At 44.8% G+C, this 25001-nt stretch overlaps 1 protein-coding gene across 2 annotated transcripts in view; it reads right to left on the bottom strand.

Moving 5' to 3' along the window:
- Positions 1 to 14707: 14707 nt before the first annotated feature.
- LOC143963576 (protein FAM169B-like) overlaps positions 14708 to 25001 on the bottom strand; it is an 89605-nt gene continuing 79311 nt past the window's right edge. For both annotated transcript variants that reach the window (XM_077473257.1, XM_077473258.1), the window contains exon 9: positions 14708 to 19928. In XM_077473257.1, the coding sequence (XP_077329383.1) occupies positions 19662 to 19928 (267 nt within the window). In that variant the 3' untranslated portion in view covers positions 14708 to 19661. The remainder of the gene's footprint in view (positions 19929 to 25001) is intronic.

The following is a 25001-nucleotide window of genomic DNA, read 5'->3' as shown; positions in this document are numbered from 1 at the left end:
CAAAGGCAGCCTTGAGACTCTCAAAGGCCTTAATGGACTCAAGAGATCAACTCTGTGGGTTACCATCCTTTCTGGTCATATCAGTCAGGGGCTTGACCAGAGACGAGAAGTTACGAATAAACTTCTGATAATAGTTGGCAAAGCCCAGGAAACGCTGCAGAGGACGTAAACCCACGAGTCAGGGCCACTGTAGGGCTGCCGAAAGTTTCTCTGGGTCCATCGAAAAAAAACAGCAGTGGAAATTACATAGCCCGGAATTTAACCTGTTCACGATGGAACTCGCACTTCTCCAGTTTACAATAGAAATAGTTTTCTGACAGACATCTGTGTGTTGGCTCTCCAGGGACATGGAAAATATGAGGATATCATCGAGATAAATCACCACACATAACTGCAACAAATCGGAGGACATCGTTAATAAATTCCTGGAAAACTCCCGGGGCGTTACAAAGGCCAAAAGGCATTACAACGTAATCATAATGGCCTGTTCTGGTATTAAACGCAGTTTTCAACTCGTCGCCCTCCTTAATCCACACGAGATTGTATGCCCCTCTCAAATCAAGCTTCGTGATAACCGTTGCTCCCTTGAGGCGGTCAAATAACTTGAATCAATGCGATCAGGTAGGCATTCTTAATCGTGACACGATTGAGACCCCTATAATCAATACAAGGTCTCAGTTCACCGCTCTTCTTCACAAAGAAGAAACCACCAGCAGGAGACGAGGATTTGCAGATGAAACCTTGAGACAGTGCGTCTGCAACATACTCCTCCATGGCCTTATCCTCCAAGACCGACAAAGGGTAAACCCAGCCACGAGGGGGTATGGCACCAGGTTGAAGGTCAATTGCACAATCATAAGACCGGTGTGGAGACAAACTACCGGCTTAACCTTTGTCAAAGAAATCGCTAAAATCACGGTACTCCTCCGGCAGGGAGGAGAGTGAAGAGGTGCACAGGACCTTGGCTACCTTCAGGAAGCATGTCTCACTGCATTGTGGTGACCAGGAGAGAACCTCAGCACGGAGCCAATCAAAAGAGGGGTTGTGGCTCTGTAACCAAGGATAACCAATAACCAGCGGAAACCTAGGTGAGGAAATAACTTGGAATTGGATTATCTCATGGTGAAGAGCCCCTACGACCATGGACAACGGAACCGTATCACATGGGCAGGCTGTAGAGGTCTCCCGTCAATGGCAAGTGGAGTGTTACGCAGCTGCAGTGGAATCAAGTGCTGCGATACAAAGGCAGCATCAATGAACAGGCCTGCAGCCCTAGAGTCAATTAGAGCCTGTATCTCAATGGACGACTCAGCCCAAGAAAGGGTGACCGAAACCAGGGGCTTATCTTTCTGGATAACTGGGGACGACACAACGCCACCTAAGGTCTGTCCATGACAGGACCTCAAGGTTCGGAAGTTCCATGGATGGGTAGGCCAAGACTTCAAAAAGTGACCTGCTTGGCCACAATAAAGGCACAATCTCTCCCTCCTCCTAAAGGCTCTCTCATCCGCAGAGAGATGCGTGAAGCCCAAGTGCATGGGTTCATCTTCACTGACCGACTCGATACCAGGAGGCATGAGAGGTGAGGGAGGCATGGGTGGGACTGCAAAGCTCTGAGGCAAACATACAGGAGGCTTCCGCAAGTGCTCCTTAAAAGAAAGTCTGAGTTTGGAGTCAATGAGGATGGCAAAACTACATCAAGCTCTCAAGCTCAGTGGGTATATCTCAGGCTGCTATCTCATCCTTGATGGAATCCGAAAGACCGAGAGAAAAAGCAGCCATGAGGACCTCATTGTTCCAAGAAACCTCAGCTGCCAGAGTACAGAATTCAATAGCATAGTCGGCAACAGTTCTCATACTCGGTTTGATGGACATGAGGCACTTGGCAGCAGAAGCAGAGCATGCAGGAATGTCAAATACCCTTTTAAAGGTGCCACAAAGTCAGGGTAACTCAAGACAACAGGTTTTTGCGTCTCCCATAGATGGTTTGCCCATGCCAAGGCTCTCTCAGAAAGCAAAGATATCACAAAACCTACTTTGCTTCTGTCCGTGGGAAATGCCTGGGGCAGCATCTCAAGTAAATCTCAACCTGGTTGAGAAACCCTCTGCATTGAACTAGTTCGCCCCCAAATCCCTGGGAAAGCGGGGCAGAACCAGACATACCTTTTATAGAGGTAATACTCAAGGCGAGGGCCTGCACAGACTGGCACAGCAGCAGGGATGGCCTGCAACTCAGGTCATAGCGGAGCAGCCACAGTGGGTGTTCCAGATGAGCCATGCGACTCAGGAGCATTTGTAACGCCATGGCAAACTGATCCATGCGGGGATCTTGCTCATCCAATCTGGAAAAAATATTACCAACGAGTAGATTGACTGTATCTTCTGAATCATGGCCTTCGTCTACTGTCAGAAACCATGAACCAGACACAGACAGAAGTACAGTAAAATCACACTTGTTTATTAATAAAGATAAATAGAGTAAGCGTAGTCAAAGCCTAGCCAGACTCCAGTAACTGGATTGGGTAGTCAGCCAAGCAAGAGTTCAGTAGCCAGATCGGGTAATCAGCCAAGCCAGAGTTCAGTAACCAGATCGGGTAATCAGCCAGGCCAGAAGTCAGGGACCCAAGTAGAGGAACAGCAAGCAGGATAAAGAGCCAGAAGGGATGTCAGCAAAGCCAGTCTTTAACCGCTTAAAGCGGGAGTCCGCCGGGACTCCGCGTTTTTTTTTTTTTTTTTAAAGCCAGCAGCTATAAATACTGCAGCTGCTGACTTTTAAAATAGTGACACTTACCTGTCCAGCGCGCCCGCGATGTCGGCACCCGAAGCCGATCTCTAGATCGTCTTGTCGGGTGCTGCCGCCGCCATCTTGGGTATGGGAATCAAGAAATGGAGCCTTTCGGCTTCATTTCCCGGTTCCCTACTGCGCATGCGCGAATCGCGCTGCGCAATAAGGATGGTCCCCGCTGCCTCTGGGATCTGTGTGTTTCCCAGCAGGCAGCGGGGCACTTGCGGAAAGGGGTGGGCACTTGCGGAAAGGGACGTAATCGACGCCCCTTTCCGCAGAGAGCTATCCCGGAAGTGGGTGCAGAATACCTGTACTGTACAGGTATCTGCACCCCCCTCCCCCCTGAAAGGTGCCAATTGTGGAGCCGGAGGGGGGGAGGGTTCCGATGAGCGGAGGTCCACTTTAGGGTGGACCTCCGCTTTAAGGACCGCTTCCTGCACATTTACGTCGGCAGAATGGCATGGCTGGGCACAAGCACTTACAGTTACGTTGCTCTTTAAGTGCCCAGTCGTGGGTCGCCGGCGGCGCACTCGGGGCCGGGTCCTGAGCTCCGTGACCGTGGGCGCGGGACTCGAACCCGAAGAATGAGGAGAGGTCTGTGTAAACAAACCTCTAACCGTGCTTCCTACTGTGGCTGTTACTGATCGTCTGTTCCCTGTTATAGGGAAAGACGATCAGTGACGTCACATGCCAAGCCACGCCCCCTACAATAAAAAACCACACACACATCACTCATAACCCCTCCTCGCCCCCTAGTGGTTAACTCCTTCACTGCCAGTGTCATTTACACAGGAATCAGTGCTTTTAAATAGCACTGATTGCTGTATAAATGACAATGGTTCCAAAAATGTGTCAAAAACGTCTGATGTGTCCTCCATAATGTCGCAGTCACAATAAAAAATAAAAATCGCAGATCGCCACAATTACTAGTAAAAAAAAAAAATTGTAATAAAAATACTATAAAACTATCCCCTATTTTGTAAACGCTATAACTTTTACGCAAACCAATCAATAATCGCTAATTGTGAATTTTTTTTTACCAAAAATATGTAGAAGAATACGTATCGGCCTAAACTGAGGAAAAAAAGTTTTTTTTATATATTTTGGGGGGATATTTATTATAGCAAAAAATATTGAATTTTTTTCAAAATTGTCGCTCTATTTTTGTTTATAGCGCAAAAAATAAAAACTGCAGAGGTGATCAAATACCACCAAAAGAAAGCTCTATTTGTGGGAAAAAAGGACGCCAATTTTGTTTGGGAGCCATGTCACACGACCGCGCAATTGTCAGTTAAAGCGACACAGTGCCGAATCGCAAAAAGGGGCCTGGTCCTTTGGCTGCAAATTGGTCCGGGGCTTAAGTGGTTAAACAGGAACGCAGGAGATGGTTTCTTGTGATGTGACCAAGGCGAAGGTAGGAATGAAGTGAGCTGGAGGTCTTTAAGTAGGCGGGACTGACAAGCAGACAGTTGGTTAACTGTGGAGAGAGATGAGAGCTGGCAATTAGCTGACAGCTGAGCAGCCAGCTTAGAGAAGGAAGGGTTGAGCCAGCCCTGACAGGGGTCAAGGAAATCTGGTGAGTTTTCTGGTATGGAGGATCAGGCAGGGTGTGGAGCACAGAGAACAATAATAGAGATTGTTGGAAGAAGACCTTCATAGCACAGAACACCATTATTCCTTGAGCGCTGGACTCTTTTTAAACATGGACACTTTAATAATAATATTTTTGATTTCAGTCACTATTTATGATTCGGTTTAAGTATATAGCACTGTATGTATCCAATTGCAGACTCTGGTTGTACTAGACACACCCCAAAAAAGTCATCATTGTATACAGGGCAGGTCTAGTACATCCAATACCTCTGCTGGGATCTCCCCTGTCACAGTACACAGTAATTCAGCTCTGATGAATACACAGAGAAGGTCCTGGCAGCAGGAGCTGCCAAAAAAAAAAAAAAAGCAGTCTGGCAATGTTTATCAACATTGCTCAGCCACAATACAGAAAGATATAATTAAACATGGTTTCATTTTATAACTTTGTTTTTTCATCTAAAGATCTAAAGATGAAGACAACCAGACAAGTTTTTTTTTTTGTTTGTTTTTTTTAATTCCTCTGTTGAACGCCTTATTAACCCCCATTTTACTCTCGTCAGCTCTAATTAACTCTTAATTCTCCTTCTCCAATCAAATTATAATTTTCCTGGTTATTTTCTATTTTATCAACTAATATTTTAACTTTTTTTCAGTTCTTGTTTGCTTTTTTCATTAATATTTTTACACCTTTTACATATATTTACACAAATCACACTGGAAAAAGCACAAAATAGAAAAACCCTACTTTATTTTATTTCTAAATAACTTTGCAATGATCATAATTGTGGTGTTGTTATAAACAGGACAAATTACAGAACAAAATGCACACTTGTTAAATGCAGTAACACTGTTTATTTTTAAACCAACACTGCTAAAAAAAAAAGTACCTTTTGTTAATTTTTATTACGTTTAATTGTCTAAAGATTGTGGGGGAAAAAAAAAAATCATTGTTACAGGCCAATATTCACAAAAAAGAAAGACTTGTTTGTCCTTAACCACTTGCTTACTGGGCACTTAAACCCCCCTGCTGCCCAGACCAATTTTCAGCTTTCAGCGCTGATGCACTTTGAATGACAACTGATAGATGGGACTGATGGGCACTGATAGGTGGCACTGCTGGGCGGCACTGATGGGCACTGGTAGATGACACTGATGGGCACGGATATGTGGCACTGGGGTGCAGCACTGTTGTTGAGGCAGATTGTGGGCACTGATAGGTGGCACTGTGGGTACTGATGGGTGGCACTGTGGGCACTGATGGGTGGCACTGATGGGGGGCACTTTTTTAATACTTAGGTGGCACTGGCAGGGGGCAGGTGAGCACTGATAAGCTGGCCGTGATCGGGACTGATGTCCCGATCACGGACACTGGTGATCGGCTTTTTTTTTCTCCTCGCGCTGTCAGCGCGAGGAGGAATAATAGCCGATTACCGGCTCTGTTGTGTCACATGAGCAGCTGTCATTGGCTGACAGCTGATCACGTGGTAAGGGGTCAGGATCGACCCTTTGCTCCGATCCGTGATCAGGTGAGTCTCATAGACTCGCTGATCACAGTGCGCGCAGCGCGCACCCCCCAGGGGGTGCGCAGGCCGCTCGTGCACGGGACGACGTCAATAGACCCGGCAAAGCAGGTCCGTGCTGTAGCCGTCATTCGGCTATAGCCCGGATCTCTAGTGGTTAAAAAACAATGTATGTATTACGTTGTTATCTTAAGCAATGACAAAATTATCGTGGAATAAACAGGCTTATAGCAGAAATTAGAAAATTGCTCTGGCCCATAAGGGGTGAACAGGTGTGAGAACCGAAGCGGGTATACCAGGGGAGCCCAACCTTTTGAAGAGCGAGGGCCACTTAAGCAAATTGGTAACTGGTCGTGGGCCACAATGAGTGGAGTGGGAGGATGAGAGGTCTGTGTCCACTTACACAGCCCACTCTACTCTATGGGCCCTCTGATCCAATCCGATTCGCCCAGATGGAAGGGGCCGATCCCATTTTTTTTTTAGGTAGGCGGGTGTAAACAGACACAACATACATCTGCTGCTCCATAGAGGTGAATAGTAAGTCGGATTCGGTGGGACCAATCATGTGAAAGGGGCCTAAGGCTACTTTCACACGGATGCGTTGCGATTTGCCCAAACCGCGGGTGCAGCGCAGTGAGCCTGTGGATTTTCTGCAGGTTAGCTGCACTTTGCCGTAAACTTCTATTATATCCTGCAGGTTTGGCGCACTTTCTGAAGGCGCAACAAACCCGCAGGCAATAACAGAAGTCTATGGCTCAATGCAGGTAACCCGCAGCTGCAGATCAGTTTGAAAGCAGCCCAGTAACCACTGCAAAACAGATATATCCATTTCTACTGTGAATTTAGTAGTAAACTTACCTTTAATAACTGTCTTCCATTCTGGTATCACCGGCTGTTGCTGTCCTAGGCGGAATGTATTTGGTATCACTCCACCTGTGACAGGAGCGGGCACTATACAGAAAGCATTGTTAGCATTGAAACCATATGTGGCTCTGCTCTGCAGCCACTTGCTTGCACTACCAGCAGCTTCATTCACAAAACTGCTGCTCTGGGATGGAGGGGTCAGAAACCCATGATCTGGGCTTGCCAACCTGCCATCTTAGAGCAGGAGGTCGAGGGCCACATTAGAAGGCTCCGCAGGCCACATGTGGCTCCCGGGCCACTGGTTGGGCAGCCCTGCGGTATACAGTATGTGTAGATTGTTTTGTTTTTGTTTTTTTGCAATACCTGAAATCCCACAACCCAAGAATCATATTTAACAGAATGTTTTCTACCACCAAACCACTAGAGGTCAGTATGTAACCACATTTCATAAGGGAGCAATAACATTTCTGTTGTCTTCATTTTAGGTATATACTCTTGATTAATCTGCCAAAACATCTTTTTATAAATTTGCATGTTCAGCTGACCAAGTGCCAGCTCCTTACAATAAAAAGTGATCATATATTTTAGATTGTAAGCTCTAATGAGCAGGGCCCTCTGTTTCTTCCTGTATTGAATTGTATTGTAACTGTACTGTCTGTCCTCGTGCTGTAAAGCGATACGCAAACAGTTGGCGCTATATAAATCCTGTATGATAATAATATGAAATTATCCAAATAACGATCACTCAATATCCAACATAGCTAATTGCTATTTTCCTTGAGTTCCGCTGGTATTTCGTTTGGTAGAATGGTATAAAAGAAATGTTGATCAATTGTCTATGGAGTACCTTTAACTTTCCCCCTTCATGACCAGGCCATTTTTTGCGATACGGCACCGCGTCGCTTTAACTGACAATTGTGCGGTCAATCGATTTTGTACCCAAACAAAATTAACGTCTTTTTTTCCCCACAAATAGAGCTTTCTTTTGGTGGTATTTGAACACTTCTGCGGTGTTTATTTTTTTGCGCTATACACAAAAATCGAGCGACAATTTTGAAAAAATAAAAAATCAATATTTTTTTACTTCTTGCTATAACAAATATCCCCAAAAAAAAATATATAAAAAAAACACAAAGTTTAGGCTGATATATATTCTACATATTTTGGTAAAAAAAAAAAAAAATCCCAATAAGTGTATATTGATTGGTGTGTGCAAACGTTATAGCGTCTACAAAATAGGGGATAGATTTATGGCATTTTTATTATTATTTTTTTTTTACTAGTAATGGTGGCAATCTGCGATTTTTAGCTGCATCATTGCGGTGGACAAATCGGACACCTAAGTGACGTTTTTGACACTTTTTTGCAAATCAGTGACATTATTACAGTGATCAGTGCTACAAATATGGATTAACATCAGGGGGCGATCAAGGGGTTAAATGTGTTCCCTGCCCACTGAAATCAATGGTCAGCGCTGCTGCAGCGGCGCTTTTAACCCTTTTTCGGGCGCTAGCGGGAGTTAAAAGCGCTATCGGCCGAAAAGCGCTGCAAAAACGGCGGTAAAGCACTGCTAAAAGTAGCTGCGCTTTACCGCCGATGCCCAGTGCTGCACAGTGTGAAAGTGCCCTTAGTGAAAGCAGCACACAGTATACACATAAACGCTGGCTAGGCACACATTTAACCCTTTGATCGCCCTGTTTAACCCCTTCCCAGCCAGTGTCATTAGTACAGTGACAGTGCATATTTTTTAGCACTGAACACGGTATTAGTGCCACTGGTTCCCACAAAGTGTCCAAAAAGTATCAGTGTCAGATTTTACGCCATAATAGCAAAGTCCCTGATCACTGCCATTACTAGCCGGGAAAAAAAAAAGAATAAAAAAAAAGAAAAAAATTCAGTATAAACTGTATACGATTGTGGACGCTATAACTTTTGAGCAAACCAATCAATATAGGAATAGTGGGATTTTTTTTTAACAAAAACATGTAGCAGAATACATCTTTGCCTAAATTGACGAAGAAATTTTATTTTTTAATTTATTGGAAATGTTTTATAGTAAAAATTATAGTTTTTTTTCAAAATTGTTGTTTATTTTTTGTTTATAGCACAAAAAATAAAAAAAAACTCAGTGGTGATCAAATACCACTAAAAGAAAGCTCTATTTGTAAGGAAAAAACGGCACAAATTTCATTCATATACACTCAGTGTTGCATGACCGCATAATTGTCAGTTAAAGTAACGCGGTGCCGTCCAGCAAAAAATGGTGTGGTCATGAAGGAGGGTAAATCTTCTGGAGGTCAAGTGAATAAAAAAAAAAAAAAAGAAGAAGAAAACATTTTTTTATTTTATTTTTTGCATTAGATCCTAGACACTAATTTTCTGTACCACCAAATTACTTAGTAGTCATATAATCTGAACAGTGAGTCAAGAAAATGACACCAGTGAATAATAAAATATATCACAGCATTTAATTTAAATAATTTATTACAATTAAAATATATTACTTTTGTATTAAATTAGATGTAAAGAGTGACTAGAATAAATTACGCCACCATATTAATATTTAAGTGGCAATCCCTGAGTCATATGCAAGTGGTTAGCAGGGCCGTCTTAATAGCATCCTGGGCCCCTGGGAAAAGTAATGCTCTGGGGCCCCTACAATGGAGACAGCGCAGGTAAACAGACATCAAGTAGGTAGAAGGCAGACAAGCGGAGCTCCACTTTAACTACATGAACAATCATTCTGTACAGCAAAGAAACAGTGGGAACATACTACATACATGAAGTAACACAGCTGTCCTGTGCATATCATATATCTACTAGAATGATGCTCAGGACAGTTGTAACAAATATAGACACGGCCGCCAATAAAAATCATGAGGCACCATCCAGCCTGACAGGGCCTCAGATACCCCCAACATTGTAACCCCTCTACATCTTATATACATCCAGCAATCCTAACTACACCCCCCCCACACACACACACACACACACACCACCCCATAAAATTGTTATCCTGTTACCACCGCCACACCCCTGGATTCTCAACCCCTAAAAAAATAACTCCCCAGTACTCTGACCCCCCTACACCCCAGATATCCCCCCAGCACTCTGACCCCCCTACACCCCAGATATCCCCCAGCACTCTGACCCCTCTATACCACAGATATCCCCCCAGCACTCTGACCCCTCTATACCACAGATATCCCCCCAGCACTCTGACCCCTCTATACCACAGATATCCCCCCAGCACTCTGACCCCTCTATACCACAGATATCCCCCCAGCACTCTGACCCCCCCTACACCCCAGATATCCCCCCAGCACTCTGACCCCTCTACACCCCAGATATCCCCCCAGCACTCTGACCCCTCTATACCCCAGGTACCCCCCCAGCACTCTGACCCCTCTATACCCCAGATACCCCCCCAGCACTCTGACCCCCCCTACACCCCAGATATCCCCCCAGCACTCTGACCCCCCCTACACCCCAGACATCCCCCCAGCACTCTGACCCCTCTACACCCCAGATATCCCCCCAGCACTCTGACCCCTCTACACCCCAGATATCCCCCCAGCACTCTGACCCCTCTATACCCCAGATACCCCCCCAGCACTCTGACCCCCCTACACCCCAGATACCCCCCAGCACTCTGACCCCTCTACACCCCAGATATCCCCCCAGCACTCTGACCCCTCTACACCCCAGATATCCCCCCAGCACTCTGACCTCTCTATACCACAGATATCCGCCCAGCACTCTGACCCCTCTACACCCTAGATATCCCCCAGCACTCTGACCCCTCTACACCCAGATATCCCCCAGCACTCTGACCCCTCTACACCCCCGATATCCCCCCAGCACTCTGACCCCTCTACACCCCCGATATCCCCCCCAGATTTCTGATCCCCCCCTACACCCCAGATATCCCCCCAGCACTCTGACCCCTCTACACCCCAGATATCCCCCCAGCACTCTGACCCCTCTATACCCCAGATACCCCCCCAGCACTCTGACCCCCCTACACCCCAGATATCCTCCCCAACACTGTTACCATATATCATAAGATACCCCTTGTTTTGTGACCCCACTACATCCCTGATACCCCCTACACAGTGGGCTCTCTGCATCCCTGATACCTCTAGCACTATAGCCACCCAATATACCCCAAGCATTGCTACCCCCTATACACCCCAGATCCCCCCTCAGCATTGTTTTCCCCCCTTACACCCTTGATCCCCCAGCACCATTATTCCATCCATGTAGTACCCTCTTTTCCAGTGAAGATACAGTGCATGTAAACTTTTGTGCCCACCTCCAGCACTGTGACAAGGACTCACCTATACCAATCAAGTCATGCAGGCAGAAGGAGGGGCGGACTAGGGAGCATCCCTCCGGGCATTCCAAGCCCTTCGGTGCAAACAGTGCTGGACAGCTGGGCTCACCATCCACAATGCTACTTGTGCAGGTGGGCTCTCAGTGCTGTCGACACAGCCGCTACCACTCCAGCTCCTACCCCGCAGGCTCCTAGTCCCAAGTATTCAAGCTGCATGGGGCGGGGTCAGAGCATCACTGGCGCTCCGGCCCCTCCCTGCTGCCTGTGAAATAATAGGTATCATTCTGCACAGCACGGCGCAACGCTGCCAGCCTGCCTCCCCAGCGTATCCATCACTCTCAGTACCATCATGGTGCCCCCAATTTCCGGGCAACGTGGGCTCAAGGAGCAACTTCTTTGGGCAAAGTGAAGGGCCCCCCCATGCAGCTGGGGGCCCTGGGCAGTGGCCAAGTGTGCCCTCTCATTAAGATGGCCCTGGTAGTTAGCACCTATCTTAGTGCCCCTTTCATTATATTTTAGATAATTAGTAGTCACCAAGATCGCCATCAGCGGTCACCAGATCCAACAGGCTGAAGACATGATGAAAAAAAAATGCCTTTGGGAGGGGGGCTAATTTATAGCAGAATATTCTTTCTCTGTGTAGCCCCAATGCACTCCCTGAGCCCCTTAGGCTGGTCATACACTGTACATATTTCAGGTGAAGATGCTCTCAGTGGATGGCGGCCACCTCCCACCCAACATCCCGAGATTTTAAAAAAAGAGAAAAAAAAAGGGGGTAGAAATGTGTCTGCAGAACAGCGACCACATCCAATCAGAAGGCACTGGTCAGGTATTTTTAAAACCGATGGGGTCAGCTGTCTACATACAATAACTGTGGCAGGAGATTCCTCCATCTGGGTTATGGAGGAAACTGTTACATTTTATTCATAGGAAAAAAAATCTTATGTGTATGACCACAGCTTTACGCCCAAGAGTCAATATTTTTGATTATATTTCATCCATGCAGAGAATAGTACACACCCTATGAGGTACACTAGATTGCCAAAAGTATTGAGACACCTGCCTTTACAATCACATGAACTTTAATGGCATCCCAGTCTTAGTCTGTAGGGTTCAATATTGAGTTGGCTCCGCCCTTTGCAGCTATAACAGCTTTAACTCTTCTGGGAAGGCTGTCCACAAGGTTTAGGAGCGTGTCTATGGGAATGTTTGACCATTCTTCCAGAAGCATATTTGTGAGGTCAGGCACTGATGTTGGATGAGAAGGCCTGGCTCGCAGTATCCGCTCTAATTCATCCCAAAGTTTTTTCTATCGGGTTGAGGTCAGAACTCTGTGCAGAACAGTCAAGTTCCACCACCCCAAACTCACTCATCCATGTCTTTATGGACCTTGCTTTGTGCACTGGTGAGCAGTCATGTTGGAACAGGAAGGGGTCATCCCCAAACTGTTCCCACAAAGTTGGGAGCATGAAATTGTCCAAAGTGTCTTGGTATGCTGACGCCTTAAGAATTCCCTTCACTGGAACTAAGGGGCCAAACCCAACCCCTGAAAAACAAACCCCACACCATAATCCCCCCTCCACCAAATGATTTGGACCAGAGCACGAAGCAAGATCCATAAAGACATGGATGAGCGAGTTTGGGATGGAGGAACTTGACTGGACTGCACAATGTCCTGACCTCACCCCGATAGAACACCTTTGGGATGAATTACAGCGGAGACTGCAAGCCAGGCCTCCTCATCCAACATCAGTGCCTGACCTCACAAATGCGCTTCTGGAAGAATGGTCAAACATTCCCATAGACACACTCCTAAACCTTGTGGACGGCCTTCCCAGAAGAGTTGAAGATGTTAAAGAGGAAGTAAAGGCTATTTAGATAGTATGCATAGCATACTAGCTTATTATGAATAACTTGCCTGAGAACGAAGCCCCCAAAGCGGTCCTCCATCTTCATCTTCGCCGCTGCCATGTATCCCGGAGTGTCGCTGCTCCGGCGCTGTGATTCGCCAGAGCCGCGATGACGTCACGAGCGGCATATCGCCGTGATCTGCGGCCTGCTCTGTGCGCCGCTGTCTACGGCGCATGGCTGTCTTTTTGGAAATATCTCCTAAACCGTATAGGTTTAGGAGATATTTTTTGGACCTACAGGTAAGCCTGTAGGTCAAAGTGGTTTGTAAGGGTTTACAACCACTTTAAAGCTGCAAAGGGTGGGCCAACTCAATATTGAACCCTACGGACTAAGACTGGGATGCCATTAAAGTTAATGTAAAGCAGGCATATGCAATTAGCGGACCTCCAGCTGTTGCAGAACTAAAAGTCCCATGAGGCATAGCGAGACTCTGACAGCCACAAGCATGACACCCAGAGGCAGAGGCATGATGGGACTTGTAGTTTGGCAACAGCTGGAGGTCCGCTAATTGCATATCCCTGATCTAAAGGCAGGTGTCTCAATACTTTTGCTAATATAGTGTATATTAACATCTGAGGTTGCACCAATACCCTTTTTTTTTTTTTACCTATGAGTACGATACATTCGGTCAAGTACTTGCCAATACCAAGTACTGATACCTTTGCATGTGTAATAGCACCGCCCCAGGACTACTTCAACTGCCCTGCTGCTCCGCTGCCTCTAAACGTGAGTGGGGGCAGGCCCTGCTGCAAACAGGAACATGGGAAGAGAAAAAAGTGGCTGGAAGGCTGCACTCCAATGCAATCTCTTTTATTGATGAATAACCATGATCCTTACAGAAAACTACAAAGATAAACTGACGCGTTTCACACCTACATATGGTGCTTAACCACTTAAGGACCAGGCCTCTTTTTCAGACTTGGTATTTTCATGTTTAAAACTGTTTTTTTTTGCTAGAAAATTACTTAGAACTCCCAAACATTTTATATTGTTTTTTTTCTAACACCCTAGAGAATAAAATGGCGGTCATTGAAATACTTTTTTTTACACCGTATTTGCGCAGCGGTCTTACAAGCGCACTTTTTTTTAGAAAAAATGCACTTTTTTGAATAAAAAAATAAGACAACAGTAAAATTAGCCCAATTTTTTTTTATATTGTGAAAGATAATGGTATGCCAAGTAAATTGATATCCAACATGTCACGCTTCAAAATTGCGCCCGCTCGTGGAATGGCGTCAAACTTTTAGCCTCAAAAATCTCCATAAGCGACATTTAAAAAATTCTACAGGTTGCATTTTTTGCGTTACAGAGGAGGTCTATGGCTAGAATTATTGCTCTCGCTCTACCGATCGCGGCGATACCTCACATGTGTGGTTTGACCACCGTTTTCATATGCGGGCGCTACTCACGTATGCGCCCGCTTCTGTGCGCAAGCTCGTCGTGACGGGGTGTTTTTTAAAAAAAACAATTTTTTTTTCTTATTTATTTTAATTGATTTTATTTATTTTTACACTGTTTTTAAAAAAAATAAAAAATGGATCACTTTTATTCCTATTACAAGGAATGTAAACATCCCTTGTAATAGAAAAAAGCATGACAGGTCCTCTTAAATATGAGATCTGGGGTCAAAAAGTCCTCAGATCTCATATTTGGGCTAAAATGCAAAAAAAAAATTTTTGAAGTTTTGACGTCGCTTCCGCCCTCCTATGGTATAGAGACGAGTGGGGGCCATCTTAGCCTCACTTGTCTCTATGCCCAGCTAGGAAGAGGACCCGATCGCCTCCGCCGCTACCGACGGCTCCGGTAAGTGGCGGAAGGGCGGCGGGAAGGGGGGTGGCACCTCTCCCGCCGCCGATAGCGGTGATCTCGCGGCGAATCCGCCGCGGAGACCACCGTTATCGTACAGCCGACCGCCGCCTGAAGAGATGGATATCTCGGTTGTGGCAGCAGCTGCTGCCGTTACCGAGATATCCCTCTTCAAAAAAAGGACGTACATCACCGTTAGGCGGTCCACAAGTGGTTAATCATAGCTTAAAATATTGAACACATATGCAGACTATATATATATATATATATATATATATATATACACATACATACACACACACACACACACACACACAGAAACAAGTAGATCTGTAGGGCGTTGACAACGACCAGTCACGTAATTGATAAAAGACCAACATATGTGTGTCCATTCAGATGTTGTCAATACAACAATCAATTTAGAGCCAATCGGCTCTTTGAACATGAATAAAATAAAACAACGTGAAAAGGGCAACACAAAAGGGTACATAACCACATACCGATAAACTAGAGGGAATTGTGTATATACATAATAATATATGTGTGACCCGACAACAAGAATATATACATGACTCTGCTGTTTAGAAAAAAAAAAAAGAACAAAGTGTTTATATAAAGAAATTGTATGGAAATCATAATGAATCTTCCAATCCAAAAATGAATAAATATTAGCTTTTGAGGCTAGATGGATAAATTGATGGATAGATTGTCAACCAAAAAACAGCAAGTTATATATATAATATATATATAACTATATTATAGTTAAAAGCCGCTTGGCAGTTATGCTGGAGGAGCGGGAGGGGACGTCCCCCCCCTCCCGCCGCTGTTACCGGTGCTCCCGCTCGATCAGGAGCACCGATTCAAGATCCGGCGCCTCCGGCTGCCGGGGAGGGACTGGAACGAAGCCGATTATCCTAATCGTAAACACGGAAGCAATGTCATGACGTCACTTCCCGTTTACTCGGCTGCCAATGGCGCCGGTTTTAAAAATATATACGGTATTCAGAATCGCCGTTTTCGGCGATCTGAATACATTGAAGTGTAAAGGAAGGGTGGGGGGTCTTTTAGACCCCCGATCCCTCCATAAAGAGTACCTGTCACCACCTATTACTGTCACAAGGGATGTTTATATTCCTTGTGACAGCAATAAAAGTGATCAATTTTTATTTATTTTTTTAAAGAATTTATTCATTTTCAAATAAATAAAATAAAAAACATTTTTTAAAGCGCCCGCCGTCCCCGCGAGCTCACAAAGCAAAGAAAACGCATACGGAAGTCGCGCCCGCATATGTAAACAGTGTTCAAATCACACATGTGAGGCATCGCCGTGACCGTCAGAGCGAGAGCAATAATTCTAGCACTAGACCTCCTCTGCAACGCTAACCTGGTAACCGGAAAAAAAAAATTAAAGCATCGCCTATTGAGATTTTTAGGTACCGTACTTTGTCGTCAATCCACGAGTGTGTGCAATTATAAAGTGTGACATGTTTGGTATCTATTTATTCGGCGTAACATTATCTTTCACATTGAGCTAAATGTGAAAAGAAAAAAAAATTGGGCTAATTTTACTGTTTCGTTTTTTTTTAATTCATGAAAGTGTCCCTTTTCCCAAAAAGTTGCGTTTAAAACACCGCTGCGCAAATACCGCGTGACATAAAATATTGCAACAATCGCCGTTTTATTCTTTAGAGTCTCTGCTAAAAAAATATATATAATGTTTGGGGGTTCCAAGTAATTTTCTAGCAAAAAATACGGATTTTAACTTGTAAACACCAAATTCCAAAAATAGGCTTAGTCATGAAAGGGTTAAATAACAATACTGTTATCTTTACGTGAAGTTTTGAGTGCTTCTCTTTCAGGGGTCATAAGATTTTTAGACATAGGAACACTTGAGCATTTACGAGCTATGTGAGTAAGATCCCTCTCCCCCATTTTCTGGAAATCATCCATATCCTTACCCCGAGAGTTCACAGGATAAAAATCAGAGTGCAACTTGAATGGAATAGCTGTATGCCCACATGGGAACTCTGGAGGAACAGGATTAGATTCTAGTGCTAGATCCTCAAGATCACATAAAGCACAAAGATCTATCAATTTAAGTGTGGAGGATTGTGATTCGCCTGTTCTTAATATGTCATCCCTACTTACCTTCATCTGAAACCACCCCATTGTTGAAATAGTGCTTTTTAAGGGTTAAAGATCTCACAGATTTATTGACATCAGGGATCGTGCTGAATAGATCAAAGTGTCGACTAGGACAAAAATGTCAAACCCTTTGTAAAGATATTTCATGATCACTTCATGTTTGTTGCTATAAATGTATGACATTTACTGTGTTTTCTGGGGCCGACCGCATAGCCGGTATTGGCCATCGCTTCCCTCGTTTGTGCCGTCTTCCTCCTCTCCTCGTTTTCTTGTGTCTTCTTTTTGTTGGCACCCTGAAAATTCTTGTTTAAAGGGTAAGTTCACCTTTACAGAAAACTGTCAGGTGAACATACATAGGACCCCCTCCCACCCGGTCCCGCTGACCAATCTCCGGTTCAACCCCCCCCCCCCCCCCCGGTATATCCGTGCCAGGAGTCCGGGGCTTAGAAATCCTCTGAGCTGAATCTCCAAAACGTCCCTCATCAGGGGGGACGTTTTGGAGCATTCTAATTGTTCAGCACTGTCACACGGGTGGCACCGACCAATCAGCAGCCGTATAGCCTGTCCTGTCCGCTATAGAGAAGACACGAGAATGGAGAGAGGCTTTCTAAGCCCGGGGCTTCTGACACGGATATATACCGGGGCTTAGAACGGGAGGTTGCAGTGGTCCAGGTCAGCGGGACCAGGGGGCGGCGAGGAGGGGGGGCCTATGTAAGTTCAGATTTTTCTCTAAAGGTGAACTTACACTTTAAAGTTTGTGAATTGGTTGTGCCACCCCCTCCAATAGGTCAACTCATGATTTCAGGAGAGGAATCTGAATCTGTAATCGCTATTGTATTATCAAGTTGGTCATTTTCAGTATCCGAAAAACTCGCTCGCTTTTTAGTATGCCTTTTACGCGAGCGAATGGAAAATTCCAGTTTTTTGCCAAATATAAACATTTGGGCTTTCATAGTCCAAACGGTCCCGACCCATCTTACCTTTTTTTTTTTTTTTTCTGGAAATAATCTAAGCTAATATTTATTCATTTTTGGATTGGAAGATTAATTATGCTTTTCATACAATTTCTTTATATAAACACTTTGTTCTTTTTTCTAAACAGCTGATAAGAGTCATGTATATATTTTTATTTTAAGGTCACACATATATTATGTATATATACTATTCTCTCTAATCGATCGGTATGTGGTTATGCACCCTTATGTGTTGCCCTTTCCACATTGTTGGTTGGATTTATTTGAGTACCTATTGATCAATTGATAGAATTTTTCTATATTAATGGTAGTCCCTGATAACTATGAGATATATATGTATAGTTTTTTGATGTTTATGTAACAATGTTTATAGATTCATTTTTGAACAATTTTATCCACATCCTCATGACCTTTTCTGTATTATGTGTGATGATTGATTGCTTTTTTTATTCATGGTCAAAGAGCCGATTGGCTCTAAATTGATTTTTGTATTGATAGCATCTGACACATGCTGGTCTTTTATTAAAGAGGAAGTAAACCCTGATGGGTTTACTTCCTCTTTCATTCCCTGCAAAGGTAAAGCATAATGGACTACTATGCATCGCATAGTAGTCCATTATGTGTCACTTACCTGACACAGGAGCCAGCAAAGTCACCGCTGTGCCCTGTAGTCCGGCGCATCCATCTTCTCGGTGGGTCTCGCTGCTCCGCCGCTGTCATTCGGCGAAGCCGCGATGACGTCACTCCCGTGCATGCGCACGGGAGCAACCACGAGCGGCATATCGCCGTTGACGGGTGCCACGCTCAGTGCGCCTGCGTACAGCGGTGCCTGTCTTTCGGCAAATATCTCCTAAACCGTGTAGGTTCAGGAGATATTTCTTGGACCTACAGGTAAGCCTTAATCTAGGCTTACCTGTAGGTCAAAGTGTGTTGTAAGGGTTTACAACCACTTTAAGTGACTGATTTGTCATTGTCAATGCCCTACAGATCTAGTTGTATGTATACTGTATATATATATATATATATACCTTCATATGTGTTTAATATTTTAAGCTTTGATTAAGCACCAGATGTAGTGCGAAACACGTCAGCTTATCTTTGTAGTTCACCTCTGTTTCCGGTAAGGATCATGGTTATTCATCAATAAAAGAAATTGCATTGGAGTGCAGCCATCCAGCCCCTTTTGCTCCTCTATTGATACCTTTGCGGTGGGATTTTAGCCCATACAAAAGGAATGGGCTATAATCACACTGCAAAGAATCACATGCGATTTGAATAGTAATGCGTTGCGATTTCTGTCCGTATCGCAGGAGGTTTCCCCACACCCCTCCTGTATGAACCCAGGCTGAAGTCACTATGACAAGCCTGGGTTCACACGGGAGCAATGGGGGAAACCACATGCAATTCGGACAGGAATTGCACTGTATTCTTGCTCAAACCACATGGGGTTCTTTGCAGTGCGATTTGAGCTCATTCGTTTTGCATGGGCTCAAATCGCACCGAAAAGGCATCGGTTTCAGGTATCAGAGCGTTTGCACAAGTACGAGTACTTGTACAAATGCTTAGCATTGATACCAGTATTGGTGCAACTCTGATTACATCTCTTAGGACAGTTCTGGTGTTACTTACACGGGTTGGGGTCGAGGGAGGTATTTCATGTTGCTACACAAAGACATGGAGCTGGTGTACGCCATTAGTGTATGTTTTAGTATAAACCCTCTCGTATCTCAGCGTATTTTTCTGCGCTTGGTTTCTTCCGGCGCGCCTTTTTTCCCGAAAGGTTTTCTCTTCCTCACCTTCCCTCCCTTCTTCAAACATTTCCCTTTTTTCTGGTATTTCCTCTTGTGGTAGAGTGGTTGAATCAAGCGGTCAACGTTGTCATCAACAGAGAAGACCGAACTTTCTTTGCCTGTAAGATGCATAGTCTGCTCCTCCAGCATAACCGTTTCCTTTTCTGCGGCTTCTAGCATTTCCTCCGCGGGATGATCCATCTTCTACGACAAACATATACCATCATGGTGGCAAAATAAAAACAGTATCTGTGATCTTTTTAACATGCACAGTATGACAGCTCAGTGATGTCCCTCCTGCAATGATTCTACTACAAGGGGTCTCACGTGTAGTAGAACATTTAAAGGGCAAGTACACCTTTGCAGAAAAATCTGTAAGGTGAACTTAAGCTGGCCAAACATCTATAGATTATCTGCAGATTTTCTATGGTTAGATGGAAAAAGTGCAACAGATTTCTCCATGTTCGCTAAACTGTGTGGATGGAGGAATCTCCCACTTTTACCACAGAAAATCTGCAGATAATCTATAGGTGTATGGCCAGCTTTACACAGGACACCAACTTCAGCCAACCAGTCTCACTGATCTGGCGATCTCGCGTTCTGAGCCCTGCTATAGCGGCGTTACGGGTCCAGGGCTTAGAAATCCCCTCAGCTTTCACTCTTCTTCTACCCCGCTGACAGGACGGGTTCTGATTGGTCGGCGCTTCCCACCAATTAGAATGCTCCTAAACATACCTCCTGATGGGGTAGGTTTTTTGGAGATTAAGCTGAGGGGATTTCTAAGCCCCGGACCCTTGATGCGGCTATAGCAGGGCCCAGAACAGGAGATCGCTGTGCTCCAGATCAGTGGAACTGGTTGGTGGGGGGGTGTTGATCTGTGGGGGAGGGGGTCCTGTGTAAGTTGACCTTACAAATTTTTCTGTAAAGGTGAATTTACTCTTTAAAGTTTGTTAAACCACCATTTCCCGAATTGGTTCCCAGCCCTAATAGATCTGCATGTGCACAGGTTAAACACATATTGATGGAACCATTCTTGCTTTATAGGCAGAGAGCAGCTTATGTAGAATGGGTATAGAAAAGAATCACCCCCCCTTTTAAAATAATCCCCTTTTGTTGCTTTGCAGCCTGAAATGAAGACAGACAAAGTTTTTGTTTTATCCAGTTGTATTTACTCTGTTCAACTTATAACATCCAAGTAAAAGATCAATAGAATGCAAGTTCTTGGAGGGGATGATAAGGGACTATATACAAGATTTTAGTAATGAGAGCGGTGTCATTAGCAGTAATCAGCATGGATTCATGAAGAATCGTTCTTGCCAAACCAATCTACTAACCTTCTATGAGGAGGTGAGTTGCCATCTAGATAAAGGAAGGCCCGTAGACGTGGTGTATCTAGATAAAGGAAGGCCCGTAAGACGTGGTGTATCTGGATTTTGCAAAGGCATTTGATACAGTTCCCAATAAATGTTTACTGTACAAAGTAAGGTCCGTTGGCATGGACCATAGGGTGAGTACATGGACTGAAAACTGGCCACATGGGCGAGTTCAGAGGGTGGTGATAAATGGGGAACACTCGGAACGGTCAGGGGTGGGTAGTGGGTCCCCCAGGGTTCTGTGCTGGGACCAGTCCTATTTAATGTATTCACAAATTATCTGGAGGATGGGGTACAGCTCAATCTCTGTATTGGAAGATAAAAAGCTAAGCAAAGCAGGGCAATAACTTCTCCAAAGGATGTGGAAACCTTGCAAGAAAATCTGAACAAATGAATGGGGTCGGCAACTACATGGCAAATGAGGTTCAATGTGGGAAAATTTTAAATAATGCATTTGGGTGGCAAAAATCTGAATGCAATCTATACACTGGGGGGAGAACCTCTGGGGGAATCTAGAATGGAAAAGGACCTGGGGGTCCTAGTAGACGATGGGCTCAGAAATGACATGCAATGCCAAGCTGCTGCTAACAAAGCAAACAGAATATTGGCATGTATTAAAAAGGGGATCAACTCCAGAGATAAAATGATAATTCACCCGCTCTACAAGACTCTGGTCCGGCTGCATCTTGGGTAAGCTGTCCAGCTCTGGGCAACGGTCCTCAGGAGGGATGTACTGGAAATGGAGCGAGTCCAGAGAAGGGCAACAAAGCTAATTAAGGGAATGGAGGACCTCAGAGGAAAGACTACAAGCATTGAGCTTATTCTCTCTGGAGAAGAGACGCTTCAGAGGGGATATGATATCAACAACAAATACCGTACTGGTGACCCCACAATAGGGATAAAAAACTATTCTGTGAAAGGGAGTTTAAAAAGACACGTGGCCATTCACTTACGTTGCAAGAGAAGCGGTTTAACCTCAAACTGCATAGAGGGTACTTTACTGTCAGAGCGGTAAGGATGTGGAATTCCCTTCCACAAGCAGTGGTATCAGCAGGGAGAGATAGTTTAACCAATTGGCGCCCATACTATGTCATATGACGTCGTGGGCTTTGTGGTGTTATATCTGAATGATGCCTGAGGCCACAGACATCATTCAGATATCGGCATTTTCAGCCAGCGATTCCCTGCACCATAAGAATGATCATAGCGGCTGTTCCACCGCTTGATCGTTCTTACGGGTGGTGGGAGGGGACGCCCCCCCTCCCGCTGCCCTCCGGTGCTTCTACCGACTCATCGCTTCCATCGGTGAGTCGGTCACAGGATCCGCCGGGCCCCCGGATGATACCATAGAGATTTCCAGCAGGCCAGATCGTCCCTGGAGTCTCTATGATCGTTCGGAGGCCGGGTGCGATGTTATGACGTCACGCCCGGCCTCTGCATTCAAATTAACGGTGCAGTTTTGGCTGGGAAGCCAGGATGGTTTTTTTTTATTTTAGGCTTCCCAGCCTAGAGGTGAGATGTGGGGTCTTATTGACCCCATATCTCACTGTAAATAGGTCCGATCGTGTCATATTCCTATTACAAGGGATGTTTACATTCCTTGTACTAGGAATAAAAGTAATCACATTTTTATTTTTTTCGAAAGTGTCAAACTAAAAAAATAAAAATAAAATTAACAATAATTTTTTTTTTAAAGAGCCCCTGTCCCCGGTGACAGTGCCTTGCCACCCATAGTTGAATGATTGCTTCAGTTTCACTACCAGCCTGCACTGAAATGCTCCAGGAAAGCTCTTTTCATGCTGAGCTAATCAAAATGACAACAGCTGATCACAGTTGAAAGGCAAATGTATCTGTGTGTCATTAAGAAGGTAATTAACTACATTCACTGATTGAGTTTACAAATTTATTTATTTTTAGGGAGGGGGGTGATCCTTTTTCCAACTCATTGATTCTGTTTTTGAATTTTTAAAATCTTTTTCTGCCACATTGGTGTTATATCTTTCACATGGATATTATAAGCTGCACTGAATAAATACAGCTGGATAAAACAAAAACTGTGTCTGTCTCCATTTCAGGCTGCAAAACAACAAAATGTGATTATTTTAAAAGGGAGGGGGGGGGGGGGAGATAATTTTCTATACCCACTGTAGATATACAGATGACCTTCAGGTTAGCAGTTTAACAAGAAGTAGAGGTGCAATTCTAAAGCCTTGTACACACAATGAGAATATTGGATGAATGATCGCCACTTTTTTTTTTTGCTAGTCTCCTATTGAAAACGAATAGGTTACTAAAGTTACGAAAAATTTTGTAAGACAGAACACAGCTTTGGAAGTGATGTAATATATTTGTATTGTATTGCAATGTATTCTTTTGTTTCTGAGCATGCGTGGTCTTGGTCACACAATATTTTTTGTACAAATCCTATACTAATTACACTAAAATCGTTATTGTATGGGAAAAAAATGTTGATATGCTCATCTCTTTGGATATTTTTCGCATGAACTGTCATGATTGGGTCTGGAAATCTGTGTACTAATGAACAGATTATTGGACGATCGCTTCGAATGTGGTGTCTTTCTTCAGATTTTCTCATTGTATGTACTAGGCATAAGTCATCATCAGAATGCCTTTGTTTTGGCAACTGAACATATAACTTCCTCTGCGATCCATCTCAAATATCTGTTGCCATTTCTCTGGCCAGGGAGGTCACTGTGCTTAAATCTGCACGATTCTATTATCGGAGGAACTTTTAGCTTCCGGTACAGACACTCTAGACCACTTCCAGGCACAATTGTATACACTCTTCTATGGACACCTTGAAGACATACCTTTAATATACACAATAGATATATTGTCAAAAGTATTGGGACGCCTGCCTTTACACGCACATGAACTTTAATGGCATCCCAGTCTTAGTCTGTAGGGTTCAGTATTGACTAGACCCAACCTTTGCAGCTATAACTCTTCTGTAGAGAATGAGTGCAGCGCTAATGAATCGTCACAGTATAAACTGAGACTGGAAAGTGTATATAAACAACATTTACATAAACTGTAAACCTCTAAACAAAAAGTGATAAATGACAATGTGTAATCATTGCAAAAAAAAAAAACACTTAAATGAAATAGTGTCCAAGGATAATGTTCAGAGGGCATATCACTGGGGAAAAAACATTGGTGAAACCCATAGAGTAAACAACAGTCCTGGGGCATGCTGGGACTGTGCTGTCATAAGGGGCGGGGTCACCGGGCATGCTGGGACTGTGCCGTCATAAGGGGCGGGGTCACCAGGCATGCTGGGACTGTGCCGTCATAAGGGGCGGGGTCACCAGGCATGCTGGGACTGTGCCGTCATAAGGGGCGGGGTCACCGGGCATGCTGGGACTGTGCCGTCATAAGGAGCGGGCCACTGGGCATGCTGGGACTGTGCCGTCATAAGGGGCGGGGTCACCAGGCATGCTGGGACTGTGCCGTCATAAGGGGCGGGGTCACCGGGCAATGCTGGGACTGTGCCGTCATAAGGGGTGGGCTCACCGGGCATGCTGGGACTGTGCCGTCATAAGGGGCAGGCTCACCGGGCATGCTGGGACTGTGCCATCATAAGGGGCGGGGTCGCCGGGTGACATCACCTGGTGACCCCGCCCCATGCCTATATAAGTCGTAGTGCACACAGCATTACAGCGGGAGAGAGTGTCGTGTCAACATTGGAAGAAGACAACGGAAAAGACCGGGCCACTGCTAGAAAAAGAGCAGAAGATAGCGGAGGAGCCTGGGAGAAATTGGAGAGCGGAAGAAAAGGCCGTAGAGCGGGAGAAGAACCAGAGACCGGGAGAGAAGGCCGGAGAGCGGGAAAAGAGGCCGGAGAGAGAGGAGTCAGAAGAGACCCTTCGAAGACGGACGAGAC

Source organism: Lithobates pipiens, unplaced genomic scaffold, assembly GCF_037356315.1.
Source record: "Lithobates pipiens isolate NorthernLeopardFrog02 unplaced genomic scaffold, aLitPip1_a1.2 Scaffold_8, whole genome shotgun sequence".
Lineage (NCBI taxonomy): Eukaryota > Metazoa > Chordata > Amphibia > Anura > Ranidae > Lithobates > Lithobates pipiens.
Note: the sequence above shows the minus strand (reverse complement) of the source record. Positions and strands in the feature narration are given on the sequence as shown.